Raw genomic sequence first — 16,882 nt, forward strand, 5'->3', positions numbered from 1 at the left:
GTCTGTTGGACTGCATTGTGTGGCAGAAGTGGCCTAGCTTTAAGAAAATTGCTTTCTTGCCCCAGGTTAGATTATTTTTAACTGATCTTTTCTGTTATCTGTTTTACAGCCCTTTGCTCCCCTGTATTCCATCAAAATGTCAGGTAGGACTAAGAGACAGGCAGGAACTTTTTAAATTTGCTTTGCTACAGGAGCAAATGGATTGTTTTAAACCCTCAGCACAACATCTGTGAGCCAAATGGTCCTTTGAAGTGTGAGAAGGGAAACATTTTAATTAGTTAGGACATAGCTATCTGTCTTTCTTTCATTATTCAGGTAGTAAATGAAAGCCACATCTGATATTACCTGGCAATTGTGATGTGTTAGGGTGCCATATAGAATAGATTTTCATCATTCATTTCAACACTCACTTTGAGTGAGTAGCAGGCATATTCTGTAGTAAGTTCTCTTTTTTCCTCACTTCAGAAGCTATGAATCATTCATATTTCTCCTGCAGGTGTATCTGCTATGGCTGGGTGACTGTCACCTTGGTTTGTTAGCTGTGAATGGTGAGAGTCAATCAGTCACACTTTTTTTACAGATGGCATCAGCAATTAGTTCTTCACTAAAGAGCCTCAAGCTGAAATCAAAACTACTGCTTCCTTTCCCTCTCTGTGCTAACAGTTTCCTACAGCATCTGTGAAAGCCACCTACATCAAATGCCCCTTGAGACACTGTCATTTTAAATGCAAGGTCTTTGTTTTAAGTAGATCTTCTGCTTGCTCTCATCGTAACTAAGTTTAAAATTCGAGCTTCATTTCTGATGTCTTCCTTCTCCCATCCTTTTCTCTGCTAAGTATGTTAGAAGTCTTTGACTGTAAAGGTCACAACCTGTCTTTGTTACCATTTTCGTACAATACCTACAAAAAATATCCCTATTTGTTTAATGAGTTATTAGTGCAATCAGAATCAGTAATTTTTGCATTACATGGCTTTTGCAGTTGGGCAGGGTAATTTGGTGAGAAAAAAGGGGACTGATTTCAAAATGCTTAACTTTTGATACTGCTTTTGTCATTAGAAATGGTACAAGAAAGTTTTTTTTGCAGTATAACTGGATTTAATTACACTGTATCCCTACTGTATTATTCACAGTGCATTTCTCAGTTTAGTTCTTGTGTCTGGGAAGAGGTTAAATGGACTAAAAATGTGTTGCTGCTGTTCAGCTGCGAAGCTTGGCCATTGCAGAAGTACTTAAAGTCTTGGAAGCTGATCATGATCAGTCTGGGATGTGGCTTTCTGAGCCCTGGGAATTCTGGATACTCCCCATGATTAGCACAGTGGTGATAAATGTCACTCACTGGTTTTGTAGCAAAGGTTTGATTGTGAAACTGTTGAAAGAGCTAGTGCTCGTTTGATGTTTCAACATAGTTTCCCTGACTATATCTCCATTTTATGGTTTTATGCTTTCCAAGGATATAAGTATAAATTATAATGATTTTGGAGGGAGGGTTTTTGTTTGTTTGTTTTGCTTTGTTTTTTTTTGAGGGGGAAGGGAAAGTGTTTTGATTGAAAGGAGATACCCCCAAAATACAAAGCAGTATTTGAGGATTTTGCCATTTTTTGGGAGGGGAGGGATATAAAATCCAGGTCTTGCAAATACTTAGCAAATGATTAGTCCTGCGAATTATCATGATAACTGCTCAAAGTAAAGACATTAAACTGTTTAAGTATTTGACAACAGCACAAGAAACCGTTCAGTGTAGGATTAAAAAATACACCTTATGTTTAGTTACAGGAAAATATCAAGGACAATGTCTGTATTGTCTTTTTAATGAACTGAATTCTATAACTCTTTGCATCCTTTTCTATAGCAATTGAGAGGTACAGTCAAAAGTACCAGGACATTAAAAAGGAGCATGCAGCATGGACCCCAGGTAATGTCTGAGATTATCAAAGGCTAATTCTTTTTTAACCTGTGGAATGTTCTGCTCTTTAAAATGTTTGATTCATTATTTTTCAAGCAATAAAAAAGTATGCCAATTCTTACCAAGTCGTGTATTCCTTGATGAGGAATACATACCCTTTGCATGTGTTCAGATGCAAGCAAAGTATTGTTTTGATGAAAAAAAAAAAAAGGGGGGGGGGGGAACTGATTTTATTTATTTATGCAATTGAAACAACTGATTTGCAGCAAAATTCAAGCTTTAGCTCTCACTCCAGCTTTCCTTTTTCCCTTCTCACCATGGAGATACCAGTTTTAAACTGGGAGCAAACATTGATGTTACTAAAAATAACGCAACCTGATGTTTGAGTCACGGGTAGCTGGGCTTTATAACACTAAACTTGCACAACCATATCTGTATAGCTCGCTACTGCAACTTAATTATAGAATGTAATTTGAAGGGCATGTGGGCCACTGGAAAGGCTGAACTTTGGCTCTTTGGGGCAGATGCCTGTTGTCATTAAGTGGGTGAGATGCTAGTCCTCACTCTAGTTCCTCAACTTAAAGTACAGCTGGAATTCCATAAAACTGTTGTGTGCTAAAACACTTTGGCGTGCGTGTGAATAGGATCAAGCATAACATGGGCCCCCTGCCTTTCCTCAGTGGGCAGCAGGGGGAGAATTACTGCTATAAGTCATTGTTTGTATATATTAAAGCTGTTTTCTATGCAGATTGGAGAAGACTCCCAAGAGAGATGAAGCCAAAGAAAAAGACCAAAAAAGGTATATTACATATTTTTAAGAAGCATTTAATACACACTAGTTCAGTGATAGAAGACATACTGGAGCTGGTTAGGGAAAAAAAATGGTAGAAGTGTTAATTAGTCTGAACAATTAGGGCTTTTAGCATATTTTTCTAAATAATTTACTAGTCTACCTGGCTTTTTTGGTTTTACTTTGCTTCTGTAGGATGTTTAAAATTACTGGAACAGATTTATCTTCCTTTCCTGCCTTTCATATTGATGTACCATATTAAGATATGAGATATGTAACAGTGAAAGATTTAAAAAAACTGAAAACTTTTTGTTTTGAAAGTCTGTATCTTTAGTCAACACTCACCCTTCTATTCAATGAGTAGCTGGCTGTTCAGATTTCCTTTATATTTTGGGTTTCTCAATTTGTTTATGATTTGGTTGACTTTTGCATTTTTTAAAGCCTTTCATATGTGATTTAATGTAGGTTATTTTCTATTTTCCCTGGTTTTACTTTTTTTGTTTATTTTCAGCTTTCTTCTGCAGAATTGTGAACCAGATCCTTCAACAGCAGTTGGAGCTGGTATTGGTTGTTCTTACAGGAAAAAACTTTTTTATTACACAGCATCATACGTGAATTTGTTTTTCAAAGTGTTTTTTGGTATGCATGAGTGTTATTTTAAGTTATCTGTAGAAGTCCGTGGCTCTGATGATGTGATATAACACTTGGCCTCTTCTATCTAGCTGCCTGTATATAGAGTTGTTTACTTTTTTGTTCTCTTTGTCCAAGTCCTTCATGTGTCATATTTGAGTTCAAGGATAAAATAGAAAAAGAAAAGAGAATGTGCAGTAGTCATGGACACTGGCTCAGCTGGAAGCTTTGTTCCTTTTAGGAGCGTTATTAAGAAGCGTAGTACTAAAGGTAGACTGCAAGATTCAACTGGAAATTAAATACTTATTGGCAAAATCTCTAAAGATGAAACTAGTACATACCTACTTTTTAAAAAAAATAAAAATAAAAAAGAAGAAACTGCATTGACTTTTATAAGTCTGGATGCAATAGTTAGCTTCCCAAGATCCAATGAAATCTTAAATGCCGATTTATTATTCCATGTTACAATTATGTTGTGATTATCATAAGCAAAGAGAGAATCACTGCTCACAGTAGGGGATTTTTCCTCTTTTGTGCCAGTTTCTCTATTTACTGTTAAAAGTACATTTTTCTTACATAGTTGTAATGGCAAAGATCAGGTGGCCATCAGAATTTGATTGGATTATAAAAAATAGCAAGAATCACTTGGTTTTAGTTTTTTGGGGGGAATCCTGATGATACAGAGGTTGTACAAAGGTCATATGACTCATGTGGTTCGTAAATATCTGATCAGTGACACATTACCCCTTCTGGTACATATTCTTGTTGTGTTTTGAGGACAGTCATCTTAGGTGACACTTTGTAGTCAAGTGGAACAAAGGTAAGGGAGTGGAGAGAATCTGCACCAAAATTGAAGCAGGTTTCCTACCATTCTACCTTCACAGATTGCAGGAGAGTGGTTTTGGGTTCACTACATAGTTACATGTAGAGGGATGGCTTCATTTTTACACACCTCCCCCTTTCTGGTAGAATTCCACATCTCCCATGCTTACCCCTGGCTGCGGAACACAGTATCCTAGATAGCAGCAGTGCCTGCCAAAAAAAGAAAAACAACAAAAACAAAGCTCTTGTAAGCCAGCTGTATGTGTACGTTTATAGCAATCAGATGTATTTAAGCCCAAGGAACAGGTATTTGGAAAGATTAGATTGTGTTGCACCACACCTGTAAGCTACAGGGATGTAAGGAGCTATTTTGCATGAAGTTCTACTAACAATGGGTTAGTGCCTCTAATTTTTTGATAAGCTCCAGAGCCAGCCAGCGTTTAGGGAAAGGTCTTGCATGTCTGTTTTCATTTCCAGGCTATTTGTTCTACAGGCTTTGTCTCCAAAAGCCTGCAGGGGTTTGTGCAGAGATGATAATTTTGAATCGCGCTTTCCACTTGTTTTACTTAAAAGCCTACTTCGTTCTGGATGTATTTGCTTTGACGCTGTTCATATGTTATTGCAGAGCAGCTTGACTCCCCTCAGCTCTGAGCAGTGCTTTTGTCACATAATCCCTTCCTAGGCAAAACACTAAGGTTGTCTATGCCAAATGCTTTTGACAAAACACAATTGTCTTCTTAGCAGCTCTTAGTGTTCTGCTTCCTTAAATATTAGGCCAGATAAAATACATAACCTCACTGTGTTACTATCTGCTCTAGAAGGGATATCCCGTCCATCGATGCACACTGGTTTTCTTTCTGATAACCACTTAGTGCAGCCTAGTGTGAAAAAAGATGTAAGTGACCTAAGCTAGTTTGTCTGAGGGTACCTTGTCCATCAGAATCTGTGTAGCTACACCAATGTGGCACTTCACACAGGCAGTTTTACCCTGCTGAGAAGAGCTAATCTGTGTTAAGATACCAGCCCTATGTTGTAAATTGCCCCTGGAATTGGGGCAACCTTATTTTAGGGTGCTGCAGTTCAGGTAGCTCTTGCCTGGGTACATGGAATGCTATTTTTGACCTTCGCTCCACTGTATAGTTAAGTAGCATAATGAGGTTGGATTGTAGGGATTAATTTAAGATTAGGGGTAACATGAGATTGTAGGGAGTAACTTGAGCAACATAAAATTATGTTCATGAATCAAGGGACTACGTAGAAATATGGACTGTGGACTCATTAGACGACAGCCAACTGTGGTCCAAAAGCCATCTAGCTGCAGTAACCATGCCTACTGTGTTGGAGCTAATAAACTGCTGTCTGCCTTTTCGGACTACCCATCTGAAGCACCCAGCTGTCATTATTGTGTTCTAGTTTGTTAAGATACTGTATGTAGGTGAAAAGTATTTTGTGAAGCTGAACGTCATACTTTGGCCAAACCTTTGGTCAACTATCTGTTCAAAGTGAGTTTCAGACTGGCCCTGTAGGCTTCACTTACATAAATGGGGTATTTACACCTCCGTGAATAATGTAGCTCAAAGTCTAAGGTAATTTTAATACAGACAGTATGGGATTTCCATGGCATACTCAAGATGTAAGCTCGTAAGAGCAAGTAAAACCAGGTAATTTGTGTTGTTCCATATTAAAAAAAAATAATAGTGATATATTTTATTTCAGCAGGTGCAAAACCAAAAAGAGCAAAAGGCTCTGAGCCTAAAAGTAATCTGGATGTGTTGAAAAAAATTGAGGTAAGATGTACATGCTGTTTCTAAACTGTACAGTAGAAATTGCTGAAGGAAAATGAAACCTTTCGTGTGTTTTTTGGTACAAAACAGATTGAATAACCAAAAAAGCAGCCTTTTTCGGGCCTTGTCTTGTTACTCTGACAGACAATTGTTCTGCAAGGTGATAGCACGAGGGAGAGGATAAGGATGGACTTTAGCTGTGGAGAAACTATTTTCTTTGCTCCTGTTTGCCTCTGAACACAGCGACCAGTTGTTCTTCACTGGGCAGCGATGTAGCCTAACGGTGAAGAGCAGAGCTACTGTCAGATCTTAACTGAAGGAGGAAGTGGTGCCAGAGTTTTTAAGTCTGTTGCTGTTTCACCAATTTACTGATGTGGGAAATGAAACCATTTTAGTAAGTTGAGAGGGAAGAAATACAGAAAGAGAAACGTAAGAGGAAAGGGACCTCGGTTTTGGAAGCAACCACCCACTGTGTGGGAATGGGAAGCTTAAAGTTGAAAAAGCCTGTATTTTTTTCTCTTGGTGATGCATCAGTTGCTTGGTGCAAATACATTGTTATGGTGTGGTAAAGGGAAATCATCATCTCATTTTATTACACAAGACATACTTTTTTGGACTGATGGCTAACACTTGATCAAGTTAAGTTCTTAGGAAGTTCTCATGCTTCACATCACATTGTTTTAAATATTGACAAAAGCCATTTTTGCAGCATTGTTATGCTAGTTGTCCTGCTGTTAACCGCAGCGTAACATTATGGTAGTGTGGAGGACATGCTGTTGCTGTAACCTGGGATTACCTTGTAAAGGAGATTGCCTTGTGACAGGAGTTGGAAAAGAAGGACGATGAAGAAGAAAAATCTGAAGATGAGAAAGACAAAACAAAAGACAAAGAAGAAGAAGATGATGAAGAAGCAGAAGAGCCAGAAGAATACGATGAAGAGGAGCATGAAGAGGTATGATGTTAGTTTTCCTATTTACGCAAAGTCAGAGCCCACTCATGGAGCAGTGTGTTGGCTCTCAAAGAAACATCCCTAGCTTTTCTGACTCTGAGGGAGAGCTGTAGTGAGAGGCATTACTACATCCATTTTCTTTGTTGTACTGCACTGTTTGTAGTTAATTTGAGTGGGTGTTTTAGATCTGTTACTCCCAAAGAGCTCTGAAAAAAAGATCGTGCAAGCGGGAATGTGTCCTGCCCCAATCAATACATACAAATACTCATTTTCATCATTAAAACAGGGCACAAAATTTACATAAAAAACTAATGCCTCTTCTTTCACAGACATCAGAGCTTTATTAGAATATTGTCGCGATGGAGGGAAGACAGAGTCACTCAATATGAGTGATCAGCAAGCTTCGTTTATTGAATAGTACAGCCGTCTTTTATGCTTCGTTATAATTAGCTAATACATATTCTGCAATACATCTTTCTGATTGGCCTGTCCTCCAAACTTCAACCCCGCCCTTAGTTCCTTCTTTACAGTTACTTTCATCCTCTTTTCCCATGCCTGAGCAGTTGCAATCTCCCTGTTATCATACAACAATTACAGTCAAGGACAGGGTGTCCTTGCCAGCTCAGCAGTTACGGGGGCTGAATCCGATGTTTCTCAAGTTCTTGCTCGGCCAGCTGGATCATGTCTACGCGACCCTTCTCAGCTAGCCAGTCTCCCACAGAATATTTTCTTTTTTCTTTCCCAAGAAATAAGAAAAAATTCCTATAACTGTTTTAAAACATGGGCGCTCAAGTGCAGTTTGAAGCACGTTTCTTTCATAAATTGTCCCTTCCACAGATACAGCGATAGATGTGGGGTTTTTTTTTCCTTTCTTTTAGGAAAATGACTACATTTCTTCTTATTTTGAAGATGGAGATGACTTCGGTGCTGGCAGTGATGACAATATGGATGAAGCAACATATTAGCTACTGTTGCTAGGTGGTGCACTCCTCAAGCCTTACGCTACTTGAAGTGTAATTCTGGAGGTAGGCTGGGCATCAACAGAACTAATGCTTGAGCTCTGTGGGTTTTAAGTATACTCCCCAAAAACTGTTGGAAAATTCTTTTGAAGTGGCCTATGCTGTAAAACAGGATAGGGGATCTTTTGTTTTGTTCTTTTGCCAGATGTTTTGCAGACATGCGCCTTTTGAAGATTCTCTGGAACGCCTCATGATGGAGTGAGCTATATGCCTCTGTATTGCCTCCGCACGGAAAAAGAATGTATGCGTTTTAATCAAAATTGTGCCTAAGCGTTTGCACTAGTCAGTTCTATGCTTTAGCAGTCAAATCTTGAAAATAATAGTGAAATTCTTGATGACTGCAGCAAAAAAAAAAAAAAACAAACCGGCCTTTATGGACATAAGCTGCCTGTATTTGGCAGCTGACTTCTCTGAAGGGATTTATGTAACTTCTGAATTCAGGTGACTGAAAATAATCGACCACTAAGCACTTTAATATAAACTGACTTGAAAGGACCTTAATAATATGGACAAACAACATAATGAGAGTATTTTGATAAGCTATTACTCTAGTTAAAATAACATTATTTTTAGTATTTTGGCAAGAAGGGACTGTAATATTTAATGATGTGTTACATTAACTTTATGAAACATGGTAAGTAATAAGGATAATTTCATTTAGAAAGAATATATGGCAGAATTTAAGGTTGAGAAATTATGGAATCCTGGTTTTCACCAGTGGCACACAGATTAGCGACAAGAATTTCAGTCCTTCGTCTCAGTTTCTCTGCCTCTTAAGGTGATACCAACTTTCCTACCTCACAGTGCTGTTAAGTGAGATGGTGGGTGATAGCTATCCATGTAATTGTTAATGCTTTTACTTTCCTATAGAACAAAAAAGACTGAAACCTAACAGACAGCAAATCAATACAAAAAAACCCAAATGTAGGAAAAGGATGTGGTGAAGTATTTTGATGCATGAAGTTATGAAAACAAGGCAAGAATGCTGAGAATAGGAAAACCAGAACGTTTGGGAACATTAATTTTATTTAAGAACCGACAGCTGTAGTGTAGAAACCTTATTCCTGGGATTAGAAACTTGAGGAAATGACAGAGCATTCTCTGTTTCCCATTGTCCTTTGATGATACAAAATATTGATCTGTGTTATTATATTACTATTGATCAAGGTTAATTGTGTTCGGGTTTTTTTGTTTGTTTGTTTGTTTTTTTAAAACATTCTGTTCCTGATAACTAGTGCTGTTACCACATCTAATGAAAGAACAGTTTTAAAACAAAACCAATTATTTTATCAGCAAAAGAAAGTACGGAAGTTTTCCTTGTAAGTTTGGCATTTTGTCAAGCAGTACTTTACCTCATGGCTGACTGGAAAACAGTACTGCATTATTCTGTGAACTTCTGTATGCAGTAAGAATTTGTTCCTTAAGGTGTAGCTTTCAAGTGTTCTGATAAAATTCGTATCAGATGTAAAGGAAATGAAACTAAATTGCTATGCAGGTCACACCTCAGAGGTATACCAATTTTATTTTGAAGTGTTCACAGCTACATAATGTTTAATAAACATTGTGGTGCATTGCATAGGAAATGTATTCTGTCTGATCATTTTCTGTTAACATCACAAGTGCCAGCAGTTGTTTCCTGAACAAGTGTGCCTGTCTCTTGCATGTGACATACAAGAGAAGGATAGATGTTGTGAACAAGGTAAGCATGGCCAAAATTAAATTTGCTTCCCTCAAGTGTAACCAGCATTACCTTCTATGGGCTAGTTTCCCTGTGTGCAAGGTAAGGGAGACCCCTTGCCTCTCACACAAGGAATGCAAATAGATGGGTTTTTGTCAGACAGAATTAACACTGGAAAAGCATTGCTGCCCAAATTACAATTTAGCCACAAGCTGTGGCTTGCCTGAACTGATATAATACCTTATTTTGTAACAGACACTAATTTTGGGGGACTGATTACTTTCTTCATTCATCATACTGCTAGTGGGAGAGACAACTGCCTCCCTGCTGTACTGCTGACAACTACTACCCTGGCAGAAATCAGGTCTTTTTGAGACATTTAAAAGGTGAACTATGGTCATCTCTGTCCTTCAGAGGGAACTGCTGAGTCTTAGGATGGACCCTCTAGTACTAGTTTCACAAGGCAATTAAGTCCAACTGATAGAAACACACGAGTTCTGCAATGATACAGCTCTCTGCCGAGGCACTTCTGAAATGAGATTGTGCTGTTCCAGAGGCACAATGCTTTCAGATGTTCTTATAAGCCAATTTTCTCATTGCTTAGAATTTATTGCAAGACCATAATGCTAATAAAACTTAAGCTATTCTTTGGGTCTCGGCAAACTTCAGATTTGGATAGGGATATACACAAATCCTGTTTTAATAGCACAGAAGAAACAACATTGCTACTTCATACAAGAAGGCACTGCTTCTAGTGTGTAGGGAGATCACCATCTAAGCACTGATCACTACATTAATTTTTCATGCCTGTTTCTTAATCCTCATTTCACAGAGCTAACGAGTTCTCAGAACTTCATGCAGAAAAGCTCCAAGTCCTACAAGGCAAGCACAGGATAAACCATTAAGGCTCCAGTTATAGTATGCTAGATATGAATGCTATATGCAGCTACTGCCAACTAAATGCTTGTTGGCCAAGGATTTTTATTTTAGATCATACACAAAAAACTAGCCAAAACCAATACAAGTCGTGGCCTCCTGTAATAAAACATGCAAAGTATATACAGCTAAGAATACATTACATACACCACTTCCACTGCAGTCTAAAATAAAATCTTTATTTTACGTATATTACTTATGTTCTTCTAAAAGCAGAGGAGCAGAAGTATTTAAAATAAGACTTGCATCCTCATTCAGGATTATTTTACAAAGTTGCATTTTCAGCCTTTATAAAATAATTATACAAAGACTATTTGTAACAACATACTCCAAAATATAGCAGATTTAAAGCATGTACATTTTACATGATCCAACAGTGCAATATGCACTTAAATTTAAAACCAACTTCCTGATCAACAATGTGTTGTAATTAATCTAAAATATGATTTACCAGTCAGCTGTTCTGTTGTTTTGTTTTTAAACAACTCGGTTTCTAGAAGACTAACTTTAGAGATTTTAACTTAAATCAGAGTTAAGTTCCATACAGAGCAGTTACCCCGTTTATTCAGGGCTGACATGTGATGATGCATTGCCCGTTGTGTTGTGCTTGGGGGAAAAAAACAGCGAAGATCCCTGCATCCTGCAGAAAGCCAAGGCAGATGATGCTTGTGGGTCACCATTCCTGCAGTCTTGGAAAGAGACCACCTGTGTCTTCTGATATAACGTTAACCCTCTAAATTAAAAATCTGCTACATAATTAAACAGTAAAACCATGCTAGGCTCTTAGGTAGAGTTTAATATGGCTCAATAAAACAGCTCTCCCTTTATGTTTTTCTAATGACTGCTTATCTGAAGGTAAACAAAGGCCCACCACACTTAACTCGGCGACAGTAAGCCACAGTAAGCCTTCCAGCACGGTAAAAGCCCAAAGCCCAAGACACAGGAGAGAATTCTTCAGCTGTAACCACCACAGGACGAAAAGCAACAGTTAACCACCGATGTACGTTTACTTGTACAACAGGACAGAGACCCTTCCTGACCGCACAATTGAAATTAAGTTCACGTCTGTACCAACAGCAGTTTGATAGCCACGAGTTCAGGTACGTGCAGCAAATGAGGCTTATGTTGTGTCATCGCAATAGCTAATTTCATGTTCTTTGACAATTTCATTAGAAGTGAAAGGATAAAGTGTTGGAAATGCGGAGGTTTCAGAAACAGAACAAAGGGGAAAGAAGAAGCAAACCAGCACATAAGCTTGCAGCAGAAAACTGAGACATTATGTACCAGGTTTCAGTCCTACATAGAAAACATTTGCCTTAATGTCCCAAAGCTGTGCTGTCCGGACTAGGGCAAGTCACCTTTTAAATTTCTTAACAGCCATACGAGCTGTATCATGTTAGCCACCATAAATTACATTGCAATGCAATTTTTCATACAGCCTTAGCCAGAACTGGTACTTCAGTACTCATGCTTGTGTTACTGGCATCTTCCTTTCATGAAAAGAACTATTCTTTTGAAAGATCTTTGAAAACAAGCGTTATATGAAACATGAAGTTCATGCCTGTTTGCAATCCCTCTTCTTGGGTGGAAACTATGAGTAGTCACACTATCTCCACAGATACCACTTTGACCAAAGGGTTCAAGAGCCACAGATCATAGTTCACAGATCCGACTGTGCACTGCTTCTCTTCAAGCTCTGGCCTGCCTCAACTTCAGTACAATACTTGAAAAGTTACCCAGTTCACGTTCATACACCTAGCATGCCAGTGAAGAGTATTTGCCCCAAGAACAGATGGGGCATGAGTCTCTACTTTCAAAATTTAAGTTGATAAAGCACTTTGGAATACCTCCAGTAGTTAGGAAACACTCACTTAATCAGATTTTTTATACTGTATATACTTAATCAAGACACTCAAAGGAAAGCTTATACTAGCAGTTTAAAGAATAGAGATATTTTTCCATTTCTCTCTTTGTAAGTCCTATTCAAGTCAGTCATCTTGGGCTTTGGTAACAAGTGGTACTTTGATCAGGGCAATAGAAATCTTACTCCACAAGGCAAATATAACAAAAAAAAAATTATAGGCAGCATCTCAATTTTTATTTTAAAATATTCTGAGTACACAAATACCTCCTCCTTTCTGTAGGAAAAGTCCAGGGTTTTTTGTTTATCTTGAAGCGTTTTCAGGTAGGAAAGAAAAGAGAGGGGAAAAAACAAGGTTGTTCGTGAAACCAGAAGTGAAACATTCAAGAACAGAGCGGCTGATGAACACACTTCCTACATAAAGACCAAGTCTGAAGCTGTAGCTGGTGTATGCTGCTGCAATTTAAGTTTCTTGCTAGCAGCCATTAAATCTCATTTGAAGTTTTCTAGGAGACTTCATGAAAAGGTAGTGTTTGAGGTTCATGGGCACATGCCCACTAGCCTACTCAGTACCCACACAACTGCTGTCTGAAGGATCAGTTGGTCCTAAACAGAGATTAATTGGCAGGGGGAGAAAAATCCAATAGCATAAAGACTAATGAAGCCGTCACAGCAAGGTGCCCCACATCTGCACTTCTCTCCTTATACACACAGCTGACCAGAGAAGTGCACTCCAGCCCAGACAGTTTTCAGTAGGATACCATGGAAAGGTGTGAAGTTTCAACAAGACTCTCAATGGGACTGTGCTGAGGCACACCATCACACACATGGAAAACCAATCATCCTGCAGCCTGTACTGAAAAGTACTAAGGAATGGGTTGTCCACAGGCACAAGATTTGAAGATTCCAGCTTAAGTATTAGCTACTGCCTCTATAAAAGTCACCTCTTTTAAAAGAAGAACTTCATAGTGGCAATTAATTATGGAATGATTGGGCTTAAAAAAAAATACTCTATAAGAAAGATAAAATTAGGAGAACGCAGTTTTAACCGACAACTGTAAACCTGATATCAAAATGTCAAGTGTACTATGCATTCTATAAATACTTTAAGATGTTTAAAAGTTAGATATCCCCAAATGCCCATTTTAGGGCTGTAAAACGTACAGTGAGACTCCTCATGTGTTAGTTCAAACTACATACTTTCAACTCATTAATTAAAAAAACATACGCCTATCAAAATAGAAAAAAAGTGCAAAGCTTCAGAGACAATTTTATACCTTAATTTATATCCCAATCTCGCATTGAAATAACCCATCTCAGGCATACTCAGAGATTACGTGATCCACAGAAATATCCTTGTGCTGGAACGCTGCCCATAAAGGCAAGTCACGCATCAGCCTGCATCTCCTCTGCGTTCCAGATGCATTGTGTGTTCTGTGGTTTCCCCTCTATCTAATGCTAGGTTAACGTGTCTATGAATAACAGTTGCCCGAGTTTTCTCCGTTGTTAAGGCTGAAGATCTCCTTGATTATCAACGTTTATAATATTCACTGGATTGATTCCATTTTCTATCTGTTTCTGATGTGATGCTGCTGTGACAAACAAATGGGAGGATTCCATTGTAGAGTGGTGACTGACGTCTGCTTTCACTAGAACTTCGTAATACAGGAGATAAAAAACCGGAGTTACTATGCCAATAATCAACATAATGACTACAGCTGTCCACCATCCTATACCCCAGTCTGCTCCATAGTAAGGATCCTTGCTTTTTTTAGTTTTACCATCAGTTTCGAAAGAGATCTGTTGGGCTGCTAAGGCAGAAACAACTTCATTCAGATTCTCTCGCTTCGTATCATTACACTTCACTATTTCTTCTATATCTCGATCCACTTCTTTCAAGAAGTTGCCAGCAGTCTCATTAGCAGGGAATTTATCCGACGGCGACGTCTCCTGCGCTTCCGGGGAACACTGAGCGGGCCGAAGGACCGGTCTTCCTTTTGGAGAGATGTGTGTTTCGGTCAATACGCTGAACTTTTTCACTGGAATTTTGATAGACCTCAGGGCAAAGAAATCTTGATCGTTGATAAGATTGTTAACTCTCTTGATATCTGCCACCTAAAAATAAAAAAAAAAAACACTAGTTTAAGTATCAAAGCCCCATTGAACCAAAAGTTTTAAATAAGAGTACTACGCCGTTGAGAAACACAATTCTTCCCTAATGAAACAAAGGCAGGGCCTTTTGTGTTTGTCAGAGGTTTTTTTGTTTGTTTTTTTGTTTCTTTTTAAACCGATACCCATTCAAACAGTGTGAAGTGAGAGGAGGTCAAAGACCAAATCAGAACAATGTTTAAGCAAGAAGGCAATTACAAGGTAACAAACCTCCTGGCTCTGGATTAGATGACTGAAAGTCACTCAGGCATACATATTCACTAAATGTACATTCATCTATCAGTGGCAACTCCATGAAATGAATGGGACTTGACCTCAGTATTTTCAAATTAATTAAGTAACTGTGAGTTCCTAATTAAACTGAAAACTTCTGAGTAAGGAATATTAAAAATTATGAGCTTCCAATTCATCTACCCACAGTTGTGGTTTGGATACTCTTTTCTGCTTCACGGGGCCAAGGCAGGAAGCAAGCGTCACTTAAAACTCCTCTTCCCTCAAGTCAGCTCTCCCCTTTCCCTATTCTTGCTCAAAACAAATCTCACTTTGCTCTCACTAAATTCAGATTTTGAGTCTAACAGGAAATACTCTGCGAGGATTTAAGTGCCCTTGGGAGAATTCACAGCTTCGTTCTGAGACAGTAACTCCCTCAACATGGGAGGCACAACCGCAAACCTCACCATAAGAAAGTACTTAAAAATCGGTACTCTTCCACGTTCTCCACGAATTTCCAAGAAAGAGAGCAAGTGAGTTACGTTTTATTTCTTGTTTGAGGCCTGATCTGTTAAGCCTGCTCAAAATACCTAATTGCAGGGGGTTCTGAAGCCAAGAATTGCTTAAAAAGGCTCAAGGTCTGTTGTGATTATTAAACAGTTACATCAAGACTTTGGTACCGAAGCACACGACAGGGGGCCCCTAATTCTGTTTCTGCCTGAAGAATGAGACGACGGCGAGACTTCTGTAAATAGGAATTTTAAATTTTCACTAGACTTGACCTCTCGAAAACGGCAGTGAGTCTGCCAACACACACAGCTGATTTCCCGGTAAGGCTGGAGACAGGCAAAGGCTGACACCCACCCAGACGGAAGCCTTAATTAGTGCTGGCCAGCCAAAAGCACTGGGTAGGAAAGACATTCACTAATTAAACTAATTACAGAACTCCTAGCTAGGAGAGACAGGGCGGCCTGAGCACCCGGAGGGAGCGGTGGGGGCACGGCAGGCAGCTCCCCACGGCATACAACCCGCTCCCGCTGACAAATACTGAGCCAAATTAGCAAATACTGGGGGGCTTCCCCCCTCCCTTAATAAGGCGAGGGCCCACGCGTGGCCGCGCACGACCGCGGCTTTCACCGTAACCCGTACCCTCCGGGACACAGTGCCACAAGCGAAATCACGGGTTAATTTATCGCTGATGCCGTTTTTAGGTGAAGAAGCCGGCGGGAGCGGACTCACCGAGCAGCAGTACTGCAGCGCGATGGCGTTCAGCGTGTCCCCCTCCCGGATATCCCTCGCCAGCAGCACGATGTCATCCAGCCTGTCCCTCGACGCGCTCCTCCGTACCTTCTCCCTGCCCCGCGGCCGCAGCTCCGGCCCCTCGCCCTCCTCCTCCGGCCCCTCGCCCTCCACAGGGTACAGGTGACCGCCGACGGGCGGCTGCGCTACGGCCGGCGGCTGCAGGCCGCAGCCGGCGCCTCTGCCGGCCATTCTCCGCGGGTGCTTCTGTGGAACGAACCGTTCTCCGCGCTGGGGATCGCCACGCCGGACCCCTCCCTCCGCTGAGGGGAGGGGAGCGTCGCGCCCGGCCCGGCCCCGCCGCCCCCCCGCTGCGGCCTTACCTGCCGCTTCTCCTCATGGCCGCCGCAATGGCGGCCGCCCCGCCACGTCCACAGGGCGGCGCCGCCCGCCCTTAAAGGGCCCGCGCGTCGCCGCCGCCCGTCGCCTCATGAGGGGAGGGAGACGGCTGTGAGGGGGCTGCTGGGGCTCCCGCTTCGCCGCCGTGACTCCCTCAGGCCTTTTCCCCGCCTCGAACCGCCCGTGTGCTACCGCGGAGGGGAGGGGAGGTGCCCCGGCGTGGCGGTGAGGGAAGCCCCCCTCAGCGACGGGCACCGGGCAGTCCCGGCCTGCTGCCGCCCGCCGGCGGTGGCACTGAGGCGCCGGGGTGGGCTGAGGGGAGGCGGCGTGTTGGGAGCGGGTGGGCACGTGTACTCCCGCCTTTCAGTTTTTATTTTTAATCCTTCATCCTTACTGACCCTGTCTCTCAGGTACGAGGCTGCCATGTGTCTGGGCCGGTCAGGTAGTTCTTCCCAGAGCCATTTTTTCCCTGTAGCACTTCACAGCGCCGCC

The 16,882-nt window shown here is 40.8% G+C and overlaps 2 protein-coding genes across 3 annotated transcripts in view; one reads left to right on the forward strand and one right to left on the reverse strand.

Annotated features, from left to right (window-relative positions):
- Nucleotides 1-7,844, forward strand: part of POLR3G (RNA polymerase III subunit G) — a 12,252-nt gene extending 4,408 nt beyond the window's left edge. The window contains 5 exon segments of the mRNA XM_074166660.1: nt 1,851-1,913; nt 2,653-2,703; nt 5,863-5,933; nt 6,736-6,882; nt 7,758-7,844. Coding sequence (XP_074022761.1) covers nt 1,851-1,913; nt 2,653-2,703; nt 5,863-5,933; nt 6,736-6,882; nt 7,758-7,844 — 419 coding nt within the window.
- Nucleotides 7,845-10,671: 2,827 nt separating this feature from the next.
- On the reverse strand, nt 10,672-16,414 carry LYSMD3 (LysM domain containing 3). Of its 2 annotated transcripts, XM_074166576.1 has the most exons (3): nt 16,375-16,414; nt 15,992-16,258; nt 12,591-14,488 (listed from the first exon to the last, which is right to left on the reverse strand). In XM_074166576.1, the coding sequence occupies exons 2-3, from the start codon at nt 16,241-16,243 to the stop codon at nt 13,880-13,882; spliced, it is 861 nt and encodes a 286-aa protein (XP_074022677.1). In that variant the 5' UTR covers nt 16,244-16,258; nt 16,375-16,414; the 3' UTR covers nt 12,591-13,879. The 2 variants fall into 2 exon arrangements, with proteins under 2 accessions (XP_074022678.1, XP_074022677.1); XM_074166577.1 differs by lacking the exon at nt 16,375-16,414 and having other exon boundaries at nt 10,672-14,488; nt 15,992-16,293.
- Between the last annotated feature and the right edge of the window lie 468 nt (nt 16,415-16,882).

This window comes from Numenius arquata, chromosome Z (assembly GCF_964106895.1).
Source record: "Numenius arquata chromosome Z, bNumArq3.hap1.1, whole genome shotgun sequence".
Taxonomy (NCBI): domain Eukaryota; kingdom Metazoa; phylum Chordata; class Aves; order Charadriiformes; family Scolopacidae; genus Numenius; species Numenius arquata.

What these genes read in the sequence shown, in the direction of transcription:
- LYSMD3 (XM_074166577.1), bottom strand. Translation starts at nt 16,243, where the DNA reads ATGGCCGGCAGAGGCGCCGGCTGCGGCCTGCAGCCGCCGGCCGTAGCG. An exon ending in CGCTGCAGTACTGCTGCTCG is followed by an intron (nt 14,489 to 15,991) that starts GTGAGTCCGCTC and finishes TTTTATTTTTAG; the next exon opens with GTGGCAGATATCAAGAGAGT.